The sequence below is a fragment of the Bubalus kerabau genome, chromosome 4 (assembly GCF_029407905.1).
Source record: "Bubalus kerabau isolate K-KA32 ecotype Philippines breed swamp buffalo chromosome 4, PCC_UOA_SB_1v2, whole genome shotgun sequence".
In the NCBI taxonomy this organism is placed as follows: Eukaryota; Metazoa; Chordata; class Mammalia; order Artiodactyla; family Bovidae; genus Bubalus; species Bubalus kerabau.
Window position 1 is genome coordinate 157,590,749 of NC_073627.1, and position 17,770 is coordinate 157,608,518.

A 17,770-nucleotide genomic window follows, 5' to 3' on the forward strand; every position below is an offset into this window, starting at 1 on the left:
AAAGCAGAAGTAGATATTTTTCTGGAATTCTCTTGCTTTTTTGATGATCCAATGGATGTTGGCAGATCTCTGGTTCCTCTGCCTTTTCTAAAACCAGCTTGAACATCTGGAAGTTCATGGTTCACGTACTGTTGAAGCCTGGCTTGGAGAATTTTGAGCATTACTTTGCTAGCGTGTGAGATGAATGTAATTGTGCAGTAGTTTGAACATTCTTTGGCATTGTCTTTCTTTGGGATTGGAATGAAAACTGACCTTTTCCAGTCCTGTGACTACTGCTGAGTTTTCCAAATTTGCTTGCATATAGAGTGCAGCACTTTCACAACATCATCTTTAAGATTTGAAATAGCTTATCTGGAATTCTATCACCTCCACCAGCTTTGTTCGTAGTGATGCTTCCTGAGGCCCACTTGACTTCACATTCCAGGATGTCTGGCTCTAGGTCAGTGATCACACCATTGTGCTTATCTGGGTGTGAAGATCTTTTTTGTACAGTTCTTCTGTGTATTCTTGCCACCTCTTCTTAATATCTTCTGCTTCTGTTAGGTCCATACCATTTCTGTCCTTTATCAAGCCCATCTTTGCATGAAATGTTCCCTTGGTATCTAATTTTCTTGAAGAGATCTCTAGACTTTCTTTGCTGCTGCTAAGTCGCTTCAGTTGTGTCCGACTCTGTGCGACCCCATAGATGGCAGCCCACCAGGTTCCCCCATCCCTGGGATTCTCCACGCAAGAACAGTGGAGTGGGTTGCCATTTCCTTATAAAAAGACTTTCTTTAGTAGCATGTAAATTTCAGTTTTTATAAAAGCCGGTTTGGGAGATAATGTCAACCCATTTACCTTGTCCTGCTCACCCTCCCCTTTTTTTGCATTGTTAGAAACATTGTTTTAACAGAACTGTTTTCATTATTTCTACTATTAGTTCCGTTATTAGCTTCTCTCAGTGGAGAACTGAAACATTTAGCAGTTGGCATACTACTTACTTTTCTTGTACACTGTGAAATTCTATTTAAATTTAAATTAAAACTCTATTTGCTTTTACTTTTAGATGATTTACTGTTAATCTTTTGTTACAGTTTGAATCTATTCCTTTTTTATAAGTGTCATGTATTTTTCATGGCTCAGTAGTTTCATCATTTTTTGAAAAGTCATTTCAGGTTCTAAAGTTCTTAGCGTATTCTTCTGCCTTCAGAAACTTTGGCAGGTATTACATTTTCAACCATGGCTCCATTCCTCCTATTTTTTGTGCAAATATTCTCTGAGTCTTTTCCATGGTTAAAAAAAAGGAAAAGGAACAAACTCCACACCTTTTTTCTTTATTATAAAAGTAGTATTTGTTTGATGTAAGAAATTTGAGGAATATGAAAAATTGTACAGAGACATCTGTGATAATTGCCATTCTCCTCTTAATGTATGTTATAATGTTTGTGCTGAAATTATTTCATTTATACCAAAAAAGTTTAAATTTTTTTCTTTTTTTAAAAAGTATTTATTTTTATTTGGCTGCATAGAGTCTTAGTTGTGGCACATAGGGTCTAGTTCCCTGACCAGGGATTGAACTCAGGCCCCCTGTATTGGGAGTGCAGTCTTAGCCACTGGACCACCAGGGAATTCCCTGAACTTTTTTCTTGATGTTAATGTTTGCTTTGGCGTGTTCTGTTTAACCTGGAGCCACTACTGTTCACAGATCAGATCTTTTGGAATTTTAAGTTCAGCTTATTTTTTTGTCAGCTTTTGTATAATATTATTTTACAAGTGAATCTAAACTGCTGATATTTCTTTTTCAGTTCTGTTGTTCATAGCCTTGTTGTATATTTAGATTCTCTATTGTTCACATGTCAGCTCAGTCTTTATTATTTTTCTTCATAGATTTTTTTTCCTCTATAAAGTGGTTTGAGATGTTTCTTAGGTTGTGCAATTATATTTACTATTGTTTGCTTCAAGTTCAGACCATAAGTGCTTCCTGAGTGAGTGAAAGTCGCTCAGCCATGTCCGACTCTTTTCGACCCCATGGACTATACAGTCCATGGAATTCTCCAGGCCTGAATACTGGAGTGGGTAGCTTTTCCCTTCTCCAGGGGATCTTCCCAACCCAGGGGTCAAACTCAGGTCTGTCACATAGCAGGTGGATTCTTTTACCAGCTGAGCCACAAGGAAAGCCCAAGAATACTGGAGTGGGTAGCCTATCCCTTCTCCAGTGGATCTTCCTAACCCAAGAATTGAACCAGGGTCTCCTGCATTGCAGGCAGATTCTTTACCAACTGAGCTATGAGGGAAGCAAGTGCTTCCTAATTACCATTTAATTAAACTTAGTTTTTTAAAAAAGATTATTCCTTGTTTTACAAAATGGGGTTTAAGGTTGGGGTTGTGTCAAAGTTTTGGTTTTGATGGTTTCACCCAATGGGGAGAAGTATCCTTGATAGTTTCCGGTGGTCTTTTGTAAAGATGTCTTTTAATCTTTTTTAATCTCATGAGGGATTATTATACCCACTTTTACTCTAGGGAACTGGGGTTTCTCAGATTTAGTGCTTGGCCAGTTTCGTGTAGTTACTTAATCAAATAGTTAAAACTCCAAATCTGGAACTCTTTCTATTAATAATAATGCCCCAGAGTTTGTGAAGTCCTTTTAAAATAGTTAACATCAGGCTCTTTAGTGGTAAGTTGCAGGTTCTTTTGTAGATTTTTGTCTCTGTGGGTGACATCTGGGTTCTGGCTACCTCCCATTCCGTTTGGTATTGCAGACACTAAGGAATAATGGTTAGAAATAGAACTAGAAATGGGAAATGCCTGGTGGTCCAGTAGTTAAGACTCAGTGCTTTCACTGCTTTGGGCCCAGGTTTGATCTCTTGTAGTGAAACTAAAATCCCACAAGCTACGTGGAGTAACAAAAAAAAAAAAAAAGAAATAGAAATAGAAGGGTGTTTTCTTGTGTTTAGATTTATTTGTTGATATTTCAAAATTTTTGATGTAGGAACTATACTGAATGTACTTTCAAAAGTTAAAAATACTTACATAAACATGTATATGTTGCAAAATATAAATTACATTATAACTCTATGGTTTTATTTTTTAATTTTAGTTATTTTAAATTATGAAAGCATGATAACACATTTATAGGAGACTTGGAAAATACAGAACAAGGTTACATGTAGTTCTACTATTAATTATATAGTTTTATAATCTGCTTTTTGCACTACACAGTGGATCTCGGTCCTTCCATAGATATGTATTTCTGTCATGTACTTTCATGGCTGCATAGTATTTCATCAATAATTTATGTAATTAATTCCCAACAGGTGGACACTTAGGTTGTTTTCTACTTTGCTATTATATAAAAAAGCTGATGTTATCAGTCTTGCAGGTACACTTTTGTATGTTTTGTCTTCTATCCCTATCATAATTTCCTAGTAATAGAGTTGTGGGGTTTAGACATAGAGACAGTTTAGATTTCCATATATACTGACACGTTTTCCTATGAGAGGTTCTGCCAGTTTATACTCTTAAAGTTGGTTTGAATGCTCATTTTCCCCATCTTCTCCAGAGCTGGTATTAATAATAAAAAAACAACCAGCAGACATTTAACATTGCACTTCTGATGTGTCATGCACTGCTGAGTGCTTTCCCTATCTTTATTTAATCCTTCATCAGCATTATGAGATGGGTGCTGTTATTGTCCCCATTTCGCAGGTGAGGGAATGGAGGCTCAGAGTGGTAAATTACTAAGGTGTTATATACTTGGTAAGTGACAGAGGCAGCAGAGGCAGGATGCTGATCTAGGAGGTCTGATTCTAGAGTCTGCCTGTTAAACAGCAAATTATATTCCTTGTTCATCTTTTTCAAAATTTAGGTGACATGATTATTTTCTCTGATTTTTGAAGTTTTTTATTCTTTATTGAGATGTAATCCACATAACATAAAGGTCACCATTTTAAAGTATACAACTCAGTGGTTTGTTAATATATTTAGTGTGTTATGCAACCATCACTGCTACTTACAATATAATTGCAAAGCATTTCCATCGCTCCTAAAAGAATTTCCATACCTGTTAGCAGCACCAATACCCCTCTTTCCTTGTCTCCTGGCAGCTGTATAGAGGCTTCAGCTTCAGTTTGTGGATCTGTGAGAGGGAAGCACCCAGGTTTGCCAAGCTAGTCAAAAAATAGGAGTAAGGGAGAAAGTGTCCAAATTTGAGATCTTTGGTAGGACTAGAAAGACCCTGGGTACCATTAATACCCAGCTTGAAATCTAGGTATTTTCTCTTATCATGGAATAGGTTGTCCTCCCCATCACCTTGCCTGAAGCATCCTGACATTCAGGCGTTTAGAACTGAAATAGGCAGCAGGAAATGACTGTAGGTGTTTGATTGGAGGACTGACATGGTCAGAATGGTGTTTAACAAAGGGTGGTTTGGCAGTAGTGTGCAGAATCGGATGAAAAACATTGGAGTCAGATAGATTGTGTGGCACATGTGAATTTCTTTCATTTTATATAGCTTAGAGATCTTTTAGTCATCTCTTCTGTGAATGCTGTTTAATATTAATGTAAACTGTTTTTGGTTTTATATCATGAAATATTGAGCACAGTTTATTTCCCCCCAATATCTTTATAGCAGAAGATAACTCATGTAATATTATTAATTTAGTAAACAAGTTGAAGAGAATTTAATTCCTAGTTCATCTCACTTGCTGAGACTGAAGTCAGCATTTACTAGATAGATCTGTTGTTTCAGTTTTCAATGACTTGTGTCATTACAGGTATCTCTAAGATTGGTCTGGGAAAGGAAAGGAAGTGAATCTTTGTTGTATACCTTCTTGTTCTAGGCACTGTTGATTTTTATTTTTTTATTTTTTTTAAATTTTATTTTATTTTTAAACTTTACATAATTGTATTAGTTTTGCCAAATATCAAAATGAATCTGCCACAGGTATACATGTGTTCCCCACGATGCACGATACTGGATGCTTGGGGCTGGTGCATTGGGACGACCCAGAGGGATGGTATGGGGAGGGAGGAGGGAGGAGGGTTCAGGATGGGGAGCACTGTTGCTTTTTAATACGTTATCTCATCTAATCATTACAACATCTAGGGAAGGTGCTGCTACTCTAAAATGTGAAGAACTAGCCTGTGAACCTGGACTGTATTGGCCCTCAAACTTATGCTTTGTCCATTGTATGGCAAACTGTGTCAGGGGTTGTTTGAAATAACATTGACTTTTTTCTCCAGTGCTCAGTTGTGTCCAGCTCTTTGCCACTGCATGGACTGTAGCCAGCCAGGCTCCTATGTGCATGGAACTTTCCAGGCAAGAATACTGGAGTGGGTTGCCATTTCCTTTTCCAGGGAATCTTCCTGACCCAGGGATTGAACCTACATCTCTTGCATCTCCTGCATTGGCAGGCGGATTCTTTACTAGTTGAGCCACCAGGGAAGCTCCCCCTTTAAATATAACTGGTATAAAAACTTGAAAAGAGAGAAAAAAAAAAATCCACGTTCCACTGGTGCAAACATACTTGGATTTTCCTATATATGTTTTTTATACATTACATTGGTGTATGTATAGCTTTGTTTTCTACCTTACTTAACATTCATCAGCATATTTCCATATTGTTATATAATATACACAACCTTTTAAACAGCTGTGTAATATTCCATGGCTGTGTCGCACTATTTCCTGGTGTGGGATATTTTAAATGTTTAAATATTCTTAATATTTCCACTGTTTTCAGTGTAGAGATTGTGGAACTGTCATGTAGGCAGTTGGACACAGTGTCATGAACAAACAGGGCATCTTTTGGGAGTGAAACCATCCAGCAGGGGTCATGTCAGGTTGGATTGGTGTGTAGGTTTTCCCAAATACTATTAACATCTAGGCAATGAGAATAAACCCACTGAAATTTTCTTAAGAACGTGGTACAAAGTTTGAACATGTCCTGAAAGAGAGTCAATAAGGAATCACCTAGAGATAAACTGAATATTTCCACATGTTGTAAAGTACTTAAAGAATACTTATCATTAAATCCTATTTAAGTATTAATTTATAGGACTTTTCTCACCAGTGCTTTGAAGACTGGAAATAGCACTGGCAAAAGCAGATGAGAATGGCTTTAATAAGGTTGGGGAAAACCAACTCTGAAGACTTGAGTCGTGGGAGTGGAAGAGAGTGCTGAGAGAAGAAGTTAAGATGAGATATTACAGTGGGATGGCTGAGGACAGAATATTTTTATACATAGTAGGAGCCCTCTTGTCTCAGTGCCGTAAGATTCTGGTAGTTGGTTAATCAAGAAAGTTTTTAAAGTGAGGAGTCACAAATGGTTTGTAAATGTATGTAGCATTTTAACTTAAAAATATGTTTATTAAACAATATTTTGAAAGAGAGCCCAGAGTTTTTCTTTGAGAATAACTGGAGTTTCCCCTTTCTTGAATAAACCACCTTCATAATGCATTGAGTACACATTCCAGTTTTAATGTCTTTAAAAAAGAATTTAAAGACTTGCAGATACAAAAACCTAGATTTTTATCTTGCCTCCACCTAAGGCAACAGCTATTTTTAAAAAGGAACTCGTTCTAAGTCTTTCTGTAGCATCCAATTTTGTTTTCATAGAAAATTTATTTTCTTTCTTGTGAAGAGTTGAAACCACATAATTACAGTAATGAATACAGTTGGTATACACAGACTGTATAACATACATAACTGACTCTTGAAGCACAAGAGCAGCTCTCCTGGTTGGAGCTCAAGTACTCATGAATGTTCTAGAGAGTGACCTAGTAGCCTTGAGGATTCACTGAGCCATGGGCATTGGTTGGCATGTTTTACAGACAAAAGCACACTTTGGTTAATCTGGAGTGTTGATTAAGTCGGGGATAAATTCTAAGAGTGACGTGGATTGAGCAGTAGTAGAAGGAAAAAGGAGTGACTGAGAAGTGGTCAGAGAGTTAGTTGGGGGAATAATTAAGATTACCAGGTTGGAATGGGGGAGGCCAGGTATGTCAGCTCCAGTAGACAGGTCAAGAAAAGAGCTGGAAGACTTAAGAAGAAAGGTGTGGGATCTTGAGAATAGAGTGATTTTGACGTTTGATAGAATTTTGATATGAAAGGGGAAAGAAGCCAGGCTGATGATAGGTTAAGACATTCTTGAAGGAGGACACCCATTCTGAGCCTCTTGTTGCAATGAAAAATAACTGCAGTAATGTACAGAGATTTTGCAGATTGCTGCTGTTTGACTCATTTTCTTTATAATGATTGTGTTGGAGAATTAAATATATAAAGCCTTTTATTTCATCTTTTACAGTGGGTCTCGCCTGGTGGTGAGTTTGTTCCCTAGGGGATGTTTTGTAGTGTTGAGACATTTTTGGTTGTTACAGCTGGTCCTGCTGGCTTCTAGTGGGTGGAAGTCAGGGATGTTGCTGAGCATCCTGCAGTGAACAGGGTAGCCCCCTCGAACAAAGAACTATCTTACCCAAAATGTCAGTAGTGCTGAGATGGAGAAACCCTCAATCCTGTCATAACATCTTGCAAAGTTAATTCACTTTTTGGCTCCCATAATCACTAGCTAACTCATAAGATCCCCCAGTTAACCTTCTGTTTAATTGGAATGGTGGTAGGAAGTCGCATCATTCTGGAATGCTAATGGGTCTCATTTTGAACTGCAGCCTGAACCTAGTTAGTGGTGCCAAAAGTTGGGGGTTCTGGCAGTTCACATTCATAGTAAATAGGATTTCTTCCCTTATGGTATATTGTTCCCCAGCCTTCGAAAGTTGATGAAAATTGAGACAAGTTTTACATTTGGAGAATTATATGATGGGCATTTTTGCAACCAGATCTAGATATTTCTGTTTTGAATCCACTCTTCTGAGTGATTCTGTTTATAAAATATTTCTGTTTGGAGAACTGATTTTTGGCCTTAGAAATGACTCATCCTTTCTGCTGAATTCCCATTTGGGGCTCAGGAAGGCAGGTGTGTTATCATCGTTACCATTGATAGGTAGTAGAGTGCCCTCCTGATGCCTGATACTGAACAGAAGATGACCCCAATTCAGAATTCCTTCTGTACTGTTTTTGCACTAAGGCCATAGTTCTAAAATTTGTGAGGAGTCAGGGCACTGGCAAGTCATGATACTCTTGATAAACTAATTTTTATCAAACTATGATGTAGCACCCAATTATTTAAGACTTTGCCTGGACTCCTCCTGTCCAACAAAGACTTTATCAGGCTGAGCTTTTCTGTTTTACCTTGTGGTTTAGTTGCTAAGTCGTGTCGACTCTTGTGACCCCATGGACTGTAGCCTGCCAGGCTGCTGTCAATGGGATTCTCCATTGACAATTCTCCATTGGCAAGAATGCTGGAGTGGGTTGCCGTTTCCTTCTCCAGGGGATCTTCCCGACCCAGGAATTGAACCCAGGTCTCCTGCACTGTAGGTAGATTCTTTACCAACTGAGATACCAGGGAAGCTTCACCTTAGTATGAATGATTATTCCCCCAAGGTGTTCTTTGGTCTGTCATGCAAACAGGTGCGTGTGAAAATCTTTGTGGCAGGGAGGGTTTAGGCTCTTGATTGCAGTTCCATCGTGCTTTTAAAATACAACAGATGAAGTATTACAAGTCAAAAGAATCTGAAGCCAACATAGCAAGTTTTAAAGCGTGATCTTGACCCATGGACAAAATAAACATTTTATTTATTGTTGTTTGATATGTCTGATCTCATTGGAACCCAGTGTGAATCTTGAAGCTACAAAGAAAAGAAGAGAAATAGATTAAAATTTACTTCTCAAATCATGCAATTCTTTTTATTTCTATGGTCCCTAAAATTGATTAAGTCTGTGGTTGAGTGGAGATGTCATGCTTTCTTATCTTCTTTTCTAGAGAAGTTCTTTATGAATATTTAGTTATGTTCCTTGGGTTTTAATGTGTACATAAGACAGTAACTGGGACCAGGAGACCTTGTGTGAGTTCCCTGCAGGAATATAGGTAGACAGAAAAAAGCAACCCTCCCCCCCAACACACACTTAGTATTGAGCCTCAGGAGCTAGTGTGAGTGTTTAAGGGGGGAAAGGGAAGAATAAGTGAAAATTGGAAGATGAGGAAAACCAAGAACATAAAGCCTCCAGAGCCAAGGTGAAAGGAATCCAAGGATGGTCACCTCTGCCCTGAATACTGTGTGAAACATTGAGAGCGACAAAACAACTGCATTAGCTTCCTGTAGTTTTTGTTTCTGCTGATCTAAAAAAATTTTTTTTACACATATGCTTGAACTTTAGAGCACTCCAATTCTGTGCACCTGAGATCCATTTAAGGAAAAGAAAAAAAATTTTTTTTGTAACCTATAGTTACATAGACATGCTTGCTTTAGTGCAATGCTTGGTTCAGGGTGGTTACTCAAATAAGTACCCTGACTGTCCACTCCTTGGGTGTTCAGGTACTAGACTATCAGTTCCTTAGAGGGTCAGCTGGGAGTAGGAGACCTGAGACAAATGGCAGAGATATTGCAGAGCACTGAGGAAAAGTGGGGCCGAGAGCGGCCGTGATGGTCAACCAGGACGTGTGTCACTAGATAGAGAAATAGAACCTCCTCAAGTCAGTCCACTGAGGCCTGCTTCGAAATCTAGAAGTAGAAAACAACCAGGGATGAGGGACTGCAGGAGAAATGCTCGCTGAGATATGCTTGCCAAGACCTCATTTCCATCTAGAGCTGCAGGAAGGAGGTCTTGTGCTCTTCCCAGAGTGTCTCAGCTGTTGAGCCACAGAGTCAGGAGTAACTTGGGCTTCTCTGCTTCCAGACTCATGAATTCACCTCCTCACTGGGATGAGTTGCCTTTTTTTTTTTTTTTTTAAACAATGTTGTTTATTTATTTTTGTCTTTGTTGGATCTTTGTTGCTGCGTGGGCTTTTCTCTAGTGGTGGTGAACCAGGGCTGCTGTCTAATTGTGGTACATAGGCTTCTCATTGCTCCTGTTGGGGAGCACAGGCTCTAGGGGGTGCAAGCTTCAGCAGTTGCTGCGAGCAGACTCAGTAGTTGTGGTTCTCGGGCTCTGGAGCACAGGCTCAGTAGTTGTGGCACATGGGCTTAGTTGCTCTGCCGCATGTGGGATCTTCCTGGATCAGGGATCGAACCTGTGTCTCCTGCATTGGCAGGCAGATTCTTCACCACTGAGCCATCAGGGAGGCCTGGGATGAGTTTTTAAGCAACCATTTGTTGATTATTTATAAAAGTGCATTTGTTGTTGTAGTTCTCATTCCTAGTAGGGAGGATATGAAAATTGGCTTTGTAGTGGTTTTCACCCAGTTCCCTGTGATTGGCAGCTTTTCTCTAACCTGGAAGCAATTTATTAGGTTTCCTAGAGAGATTATTTTGATTGTTCCGGAATAAGACTGACAGTCTTGGAACAAGCACAGAATGTCTGCAGAGAACTTGTATTGTTGATAGGCTCTGCTTCCTGTGGTAGTAAAATTATATCAATCATTTGAAAATCTTAAATCTACGAAGATTTTGAACCTCTTTCTTTGCATATAAATGTCCCATATATTCTTATGGTGTGAACCACCGTATATATCTGTTGTGTGAAATTCAAGCTTACTTTATCATTCGTTTGTAATTGAAACTGTTTATCTGTCTAGAGTGAATAATGATCACCCAAAACCTATTCTGGGTGCCAAAAAATTCAAGATTTTTTTTGAGTTATTCTTATTGGCTGCCCTTAAAAGTAACTCAGTCACTAGAAAAATAATCTAAATTATTAAGATAATAATAGTAAGAAGACCATCTTAAGCTCTTGGCAGGCAAAATAAAAAAATTTATGGATTTCCCTTTTGAGAATTATGTGAAATCCTGAAATTTTGAGCTTTATTTTGCTTTGCTTTATGTGATTTAAGGCACATTACTATGCACAACTTTCTTTGGGGAATCTTGACCATTTTGTGTCCCGTAGAACTTAATTTTTGTATGTTGTGACTTATTATACTTGTCGATGAGGTATAAGGATTTTTTTCTTTTATTTGTATATGCACATTTGGATAAAAAGGACACACACACATATATATGAAACAATTTTTCCTCTTTTACAGAATTAAATGTGAGGGAATCTGATCTAAGAGTTTGTGATGAATCATCATGTAAATATGGAGGCGTCTGTAAAGAAGATGGAGATGGTTTGAAATGTGCATGTCAGTTTCAGGTAAGGAAATCAGACCTTTTCTCAAAAGTTTTAACGTTTGTCATATTTTGTAATTCTACATTTTTTTAAATTAAAAAGCTTATTAAAACACCTTGAACCCTACAAGAAATTTGGGTTCACAGCCCACCGATTCTTGTCAAATGAAACGCTACTGTTTGTACCTTCCATTCTTTTCTTGAATGATAAGGACAGACTGGCTCTCATAGAAGGTGAAAATGCCTTGAAAAAAATATGAAAAGTTTTATTCAAATGTATAATTGTCACTGAAAGGAAGTAAGGTACAGATTGCAATAGAGTCACTTATTTAAAATGTTGGTCTTTTTATCCTCTTTCCTTCTCTTTCTTGTCTTTCTCTTTCCTTTATTTGCCCCATATTTGCTGCTGTCTTATCTTTTTTCGGCCAGAGGACATGACTGCCTCAGGGTAGATCCGAGTTAGAGATGGACTAGAAAGGGGGAATCTCAAACCAAGAGTGCGAATATCTTTATTTTTCAGATGCTGTTTTAGTTGTGAGTTTGTTGTCTAAAAAAAAAAACAAAAAGAATGGAAGTGAAATGTGCTACATTTTTTTTTTTTTTTTCCTTTTGATTGTGTCCCACAGCTTGTGGGATCTTAGTTCCCCCGACCAGGGACCATTGTTCACAAAGTGGTCCCTTATTCAGAATTTGTGATGAAACAAAAAAGGAACTAGAAATTTTAAAATTCATGATCTTATTCTAATTGTCCCTACCATTTTGGATTTTAAAGGGAAGAAAGGGAACAGAGATTAGGAATAAAAGCATAGGATAGTCAGTATTTCTAGAAACCCTATACAGCTTCAGGCATAATTCTGTATGATCCATCTGAAAATAGATAGCATATTTCCCACCCTTTCTTAGGATATTGTAATGAGAATCAGAATCAGAAAGAGACCTTGAATATGAAGCCTTTTTGAAAACTGTTAGCTATCAAGTTTATTTTCATTAAAAGAAGTAGAAAATTTAAGTAAAGGAGGAAGGGGTGGGGAGTATACTGATGACCAGCCAAAAATGTTCCTCTTGGTCAAAAGGGACTTTACAATCCACTGTTTATTGACAGTAGCCACCTTTGAAGTGGCTTAGCTAACCTTGTGCCCACCCCTCCATGGTTCCTCATGTAACAGTAGTCAGGCCAGTGTAACTACTGTATATAAAATAAATAACCAACATGGACCCACTGTATAGCACAGGGAAGCCTACTCAATATTCTGTAATAACTTACATGGGAAAAGAATCTTACAAAGAATGGATATATGCATATATAACTGAATCACTTTGTTTACACCTGAATTAACACAGCATTGTAAATCAACTATAATATAAAATAAAAATGAAATTAAAAAAATAGGCAGTGTTATGTCTGCCTGGCCTCTTGCTCCCTAAACCTTCTTAAGAAGGACAGTGACTAAAGTGGGCTTCTTTCCTTAAAAGAAGGTGTTGATTACATGATATGTACCAAGCCCTCATGTGCTTTTACTTCTTCTTGTTCTTCATGTTAGATAAATTTTACTTACCTACATCAAGGTTCACTGATCCTTTTTTCTGTCATCACCATTCTGCCATTCAGTGAGTCTTTACTTTCAGATACTTTATTTTTAGAATTTATAGTTTCTGTTTGAGATTTCTTGTCTTTTCATTCCTTACAAGCTTATTTTCCTTGAGCATAGATATTGATGCTTTAAAAATCTTTGCCAGTTTCAACATCTGGGACATCTCAGGGATCATTTCTATTGATTGCCTTTTCATTTGAGAATGGATTGTGTTTTCTTTTTATTCCTATTTATTCTGACTGTATCCTACACCTTGTGAATGATGTGTTTTCTAGTGTTTGAATTACATTCCTCTGAGTATTGTCATTTTTGAAGCAGTTGAATTGACTGAAAAACAGCAGACTTTGTCCTTCCTGTTTGAGTAGCAACACAAATATCGTTTATTTCAGTCTTGGCTGGTCTACTTGGAGTGTGCCCCATAAGTGCTTGGTTCAAAAGTCAGCCACAGAATCTGGGGCTCCCTGGTTTCTCTCTCCTTTCGGGGACTTTCTCGCTCACTTCCCAGTGGCTTTGGTCGCTCTGAATTCTGTCCTCTGGGTCTTCATGCAACAAAGATTGAAGGTTTTTTGGTGGGTATTTTAGCTATCCTGGGTGGGGAAAACTGGGGCTATTCCCCTCTTCCAACTGTTTTTTATTTCCTTAGGTTAAAGTCCTTGATGTGGAGTTGTCAGGCCAATGGAATGCTCATGTACAGATTAGCATTCTCACCAAGAGCAGTGTTACCAGGCTGCTTGTTTCCTTTCAGCCTCTTGGTAGTGAATTTTGTCAGTCCTTTTAAATTATATAAATATGAAAGGTAAAGAAACTTTTTGCATTTGATTACTGGAGAAATTGGAAATGTGCCATAGATTTATTTACCATTTTTTTGAATTAATATTTCATATTCTTTCTATTTTGGGGAGTATTTTCTTTTTCCCTGTGTTGATCTGTAAAGATACATGTGTATACTATATTAATAAAATATAATGTACTGTTTGTGTTGTTCTTATAATATTGCTTACTGTGCTGAGCATTTTATATCTATTAACTCCTGAATATTTTATATATATTTATATATAAAAATTAACATAACAAATTCTTATGAGAACCTGTGATGTAGGTATCATTTTGATACATTTTTTAAAAGTGTGGTATTTGCCATAGTAAACAACTTGAACATTATATAAGGAAAAAATGTCTTCCTTCCACTCCAGACTACCAGTTGCTCTTCTCAGAGGCAACATCTGTTAATTCTTACATTTCCTTTTAAAAATATTGTTTTACTAATACATAAGTGTTTTAATTTCTTTTAAGTACTAAGTCACTTATGCATGCATGCTAAGTCACTTCAGTCTTTTCTGACTCTTGGCAGTCCTATGGACTGTATCCCACCAGGCTCCTCTGTCTATGGGATTCTCCAGGCAAGAATACTGGAGTGGGTTGCCATGCCCTCCTCCAGGGGATCTTCCCAACCCAGGGCTCAAACCCACATCTCTTATGTCTCCCGCATTGGCAGGCGGGTTCTTTATCGCTAGAGCCACATGGCATATATGTAATCCATATAAACGAAAGTACCTTAGAGATGTACCTAGAGAAAAAGTACCTTACTTTTTAGTTTATATGGATTACAAAGAAAGCTTTATATATTTTAAAGAAGTTATCCTGGTATTATTTTCATTTTATGTTTTTTTATATAAAGTTTTACATTTTCATTTTATATTTATCTTTGTCTTCATGATTCTGCTTTTTATTCTCAAAGTCTTTCCTTGCAACTCTAAGGTTATAAAGCCTTTTGACCTTTTTAACTTACTTGAACAGCTAGAGAACCTTCTCATGATCTATCTGAATCCCTGTATTCTTACCTTGTGGCAAAGCAAGAAAGGAAAAGAAAAGTTAGGGGTTTAGATCACTAGACATTTACCCAGAGCTTACTTAGTGGTAGGTGCTGGGGATATAAAGATGTTTAAAGACAAATTACTGACCTTGCAGGAGCAAACTGCCTAAGGGCTTACAGCGTGACTTGATCCTGCTGCTGAGCGAAACTTTGACTCCTCTTCTTTATATGCTTTTACGTCTCTTCAACTTAGACTTCCGTTCTTGCTGGTTTAAGAACAATGACCTCATGTGCCCATTAAACACTTTTCTGTGGATGCTTTAGCAGTATCTTTCAATTCATTTAAAAACCTGGCTTATGATTCATCATGCTTTCAGTGTCAAGCTTTTGGGGGGGCATAATTGAAACACATTTTAACAGATAATAATAGGATTTTAAATTCTAAAATTGTTTTGTTTAGCCTGTTAATAGGAGCTATTACATCTTGCCACATACATAAACAAAATTGCTTTTATTAATTTTGAACAAAGAAAAATGATCAGTATTGCATCTTTTCATTGAAACCTGAATAATATATAAAGAGAAATGCCTGTGGCTTTTCCTCTTTTCTTTCTTCCCCTTTGTTCTTCTGACTGGAGTTCTCAGGCTGATATCTTTTTTTCCCTGAGTTTCATAGTATTTGCTCTAGCTAAGTACTCTGTCCTCTATTAGACTTTTGTATTAGTCAGGATTTTCCTGAGAAACAGAGCCAACAAGGTATATAGAGAGAGAAGAGAGAAAGAAATTACAAGGAATGGGCTCACTCAGTTATGGACACAAAGTCCCATGATCTGCAGCCTACAGGTTGGGGGCCCAAAAAGGCTGGTAATGTGGTTCCAGTGTGGTTCTGAAGGCTGGAGGATCAGAGGAACTGATATGTAAGTCTCAGTCTGAGTCCATAGGCCTGAGAACCAGGAGAAAACCAAGGTCCCAGCTCAATCGAGGTCAGGAGCTTATTCTCCCTTCATTTGCCTTTTTCTATTCAGGCCCTCAGTGGGTTGGATGATCCCACCCACATTGGAGAGGGTATTTATTCAGTTCACCAGTTTAAATGCCAGTGTCATTGAGAAATACCCTCTACAGATACATCCAGAAATGTTTAATCTAGGCACCCTGGAGCCCAGTCAAGTTGATACTTAAAATTAACCATCACAACCTTGTTAATATTATTGTATTCAGCACAGTTCCTGACACACAGTAGGTACGTAATAAATGCTTGAATGGACGTGGCTGCAGAGTTGTACACTGCTGCATCTCTGTAAACTGCTTCAAATCACTCTTCCAGGTGAAGAGTAGGTATAGGGGAGAGTTTTTTCCCCCAGCAAGAGTGACAGTAAAGAGGAGGCAAACCTTAAGATAGAGTCATGCCTGAGTTAGAAGTTGTGTGTTGTTAAAATTGCCCAAATCATAAATTTTTCTATAGCATAATAAGAAGCTCCTAAAAGCAACTCCTGGAAACTGACCGAGGAACTGCAGGTCTGCTTTTCCCATCATGCTCACTCCTTGGTATGTGCTTGTTAGGTTGCATTTCAAGGACATTGCCTATCTGTTTTAAGCTCCTTGCTCACTACCACCAAGTGACATATAGTGAGATCCTGCGGAAAAACTGGAGCATGTAGTGGTTAGTGTTAGGAATTAGCTATGACCCTAGACAATTACTTAGAACTCAGAAATGATAACATCTATAGCAGAACCAGTGAATGTTTGTTGAAAATTTACTATGGCCAGATATAAATGCTAAAGATGGATTTCTCTTATTTAATACTCATAACAGTTTTGTTAGGTAGATACTATTATAATTACCATTGTACAGATAGGGGAAAAAAAAATGGCATTGGTGCTAACCCGTAGTCACATGAATATTTGACCCAAGATTTGAACTCAGCATTTGACTTCAGAACTCTGGCTCTAAGCACTAAGTAGAGTACTGGAGTGGGTTGCCATTTCCTTCTCCACATGTGCTTTGCAGGACTGTTACATTTAAGTTAGTTTAGGACATTAAAGTTGCAGCCAATATTTACTAGATAGAAACTCTGCATTAAATGTTAGCTATTACCGTATAGATTCACAGCCCTATCAGACTTAATAACCCTTTTTTATAACCAATAATTTGTATTCCATTTCTTTTCTAAAGTGAAATTTGTGGATAATGTAGCTTACATAAACATGTAATTAAAGAAATCAATATAATGTATAATTGAAATGTAAAGGAGAAATAAAAGTAATTTATAATAAAATAAGTATTTCAAAATGTAAATGCTGGGACATGATTATACTAGAAGACAATGTGGGGGTCCATTGCTTATATCTACTTAAATGAATATTTGGATTTTTAAAAAGATCATCATCAGCACTTGCATACCAGTAGTACTTAAAAACGAAAAGTAGAAGTATGGTGAATGCTAGAATAAAAACTGTTAGGAGAAGCCGCTGCTGCTGCTAAGTCGCTTCATTCGTGTCCGACTCTGTGCGACCCCAGAGACGGCAGCTCACCAGGCTCCCCCGTCCCTGGGATTCTCCGGGCAAGAACCTTGGAGAAACTAGAGCAGTCTTATTTGTTTATGATCTTACCGTAGTTCCTGCATGAATGGCTAGAGGTGCATTCAGAAATTGTATGGTGTACAAAAAAAAGAAATTGTATGGTATATATAAAAAAAGAAGTTGTATGGTATATAAACAAAAAGAAATTGTATGATATGTATGTTGTATGGAACTGCCCTTTCCTTTGTGGTACTTTGAGCACTCTTAGAATCCATCTGCTAAATGACAGTAATGTCCTCTTGTCATCAGTTCAGTTCAGTCCACTAATTTGTGTCCAATTCTTTGTGACCCCATGGACTGCAGCACGCCAGGCCTCCGTGTCCATTGCCAACTCCCAAAGCTTACCCAAAAACTTATGTTCATTGAGTCAGTGATACCATCCAACCATCTCATTCTCTGTCATCCCCTTCTCCTCTGCCTTCAATCTTCCCCAGCATCAGTGTCTTTTCAAATTAGTCAGTTCTTCTTATCAGGTGGCCAAAGTATGAGTTTCAGCTTCAGCATCAGTCCTTCCAGTGAATATTTAGGACTGATTTCCTTTAGGATGGACTGATTGGATCTCCTTGCAGTCCAAAGGACTCTCAAAAGTCTTCTTCAACACCACAGTTCAAAAGCATCAATTCTTCGGCACTCAGCTTTCTTTACA

The 17,770-nt window shown here is 37.8% G+C and overlaps 1 protein-coding gene across 2 annotated transcripts in view; it reads left to right on the plus strand.

The window, feature by feature from the left end:
• The window catches only part of TMEFF1 (transmembrane protein with EGF like and two follistatin like domains 1), a 100,892-nt gene that overhangs the window by 18,331 nt on the left and 64,791 nt on the right, over window positions 1-17,770 (plus strand). For both annotated transcript variants that reach the window (XM_055579157.1, XM_055579156.1), the window contains exon 2: window positions 11,055-11,164. In XM_055579157.1, coding sequence (XP_055435132.1) covers window positions 11,055-11,164 — 110 coding nt within the window. The remainder of the gene's footprint in view (window positions 1-11,054; window positions 11,165-17,770) is intronic.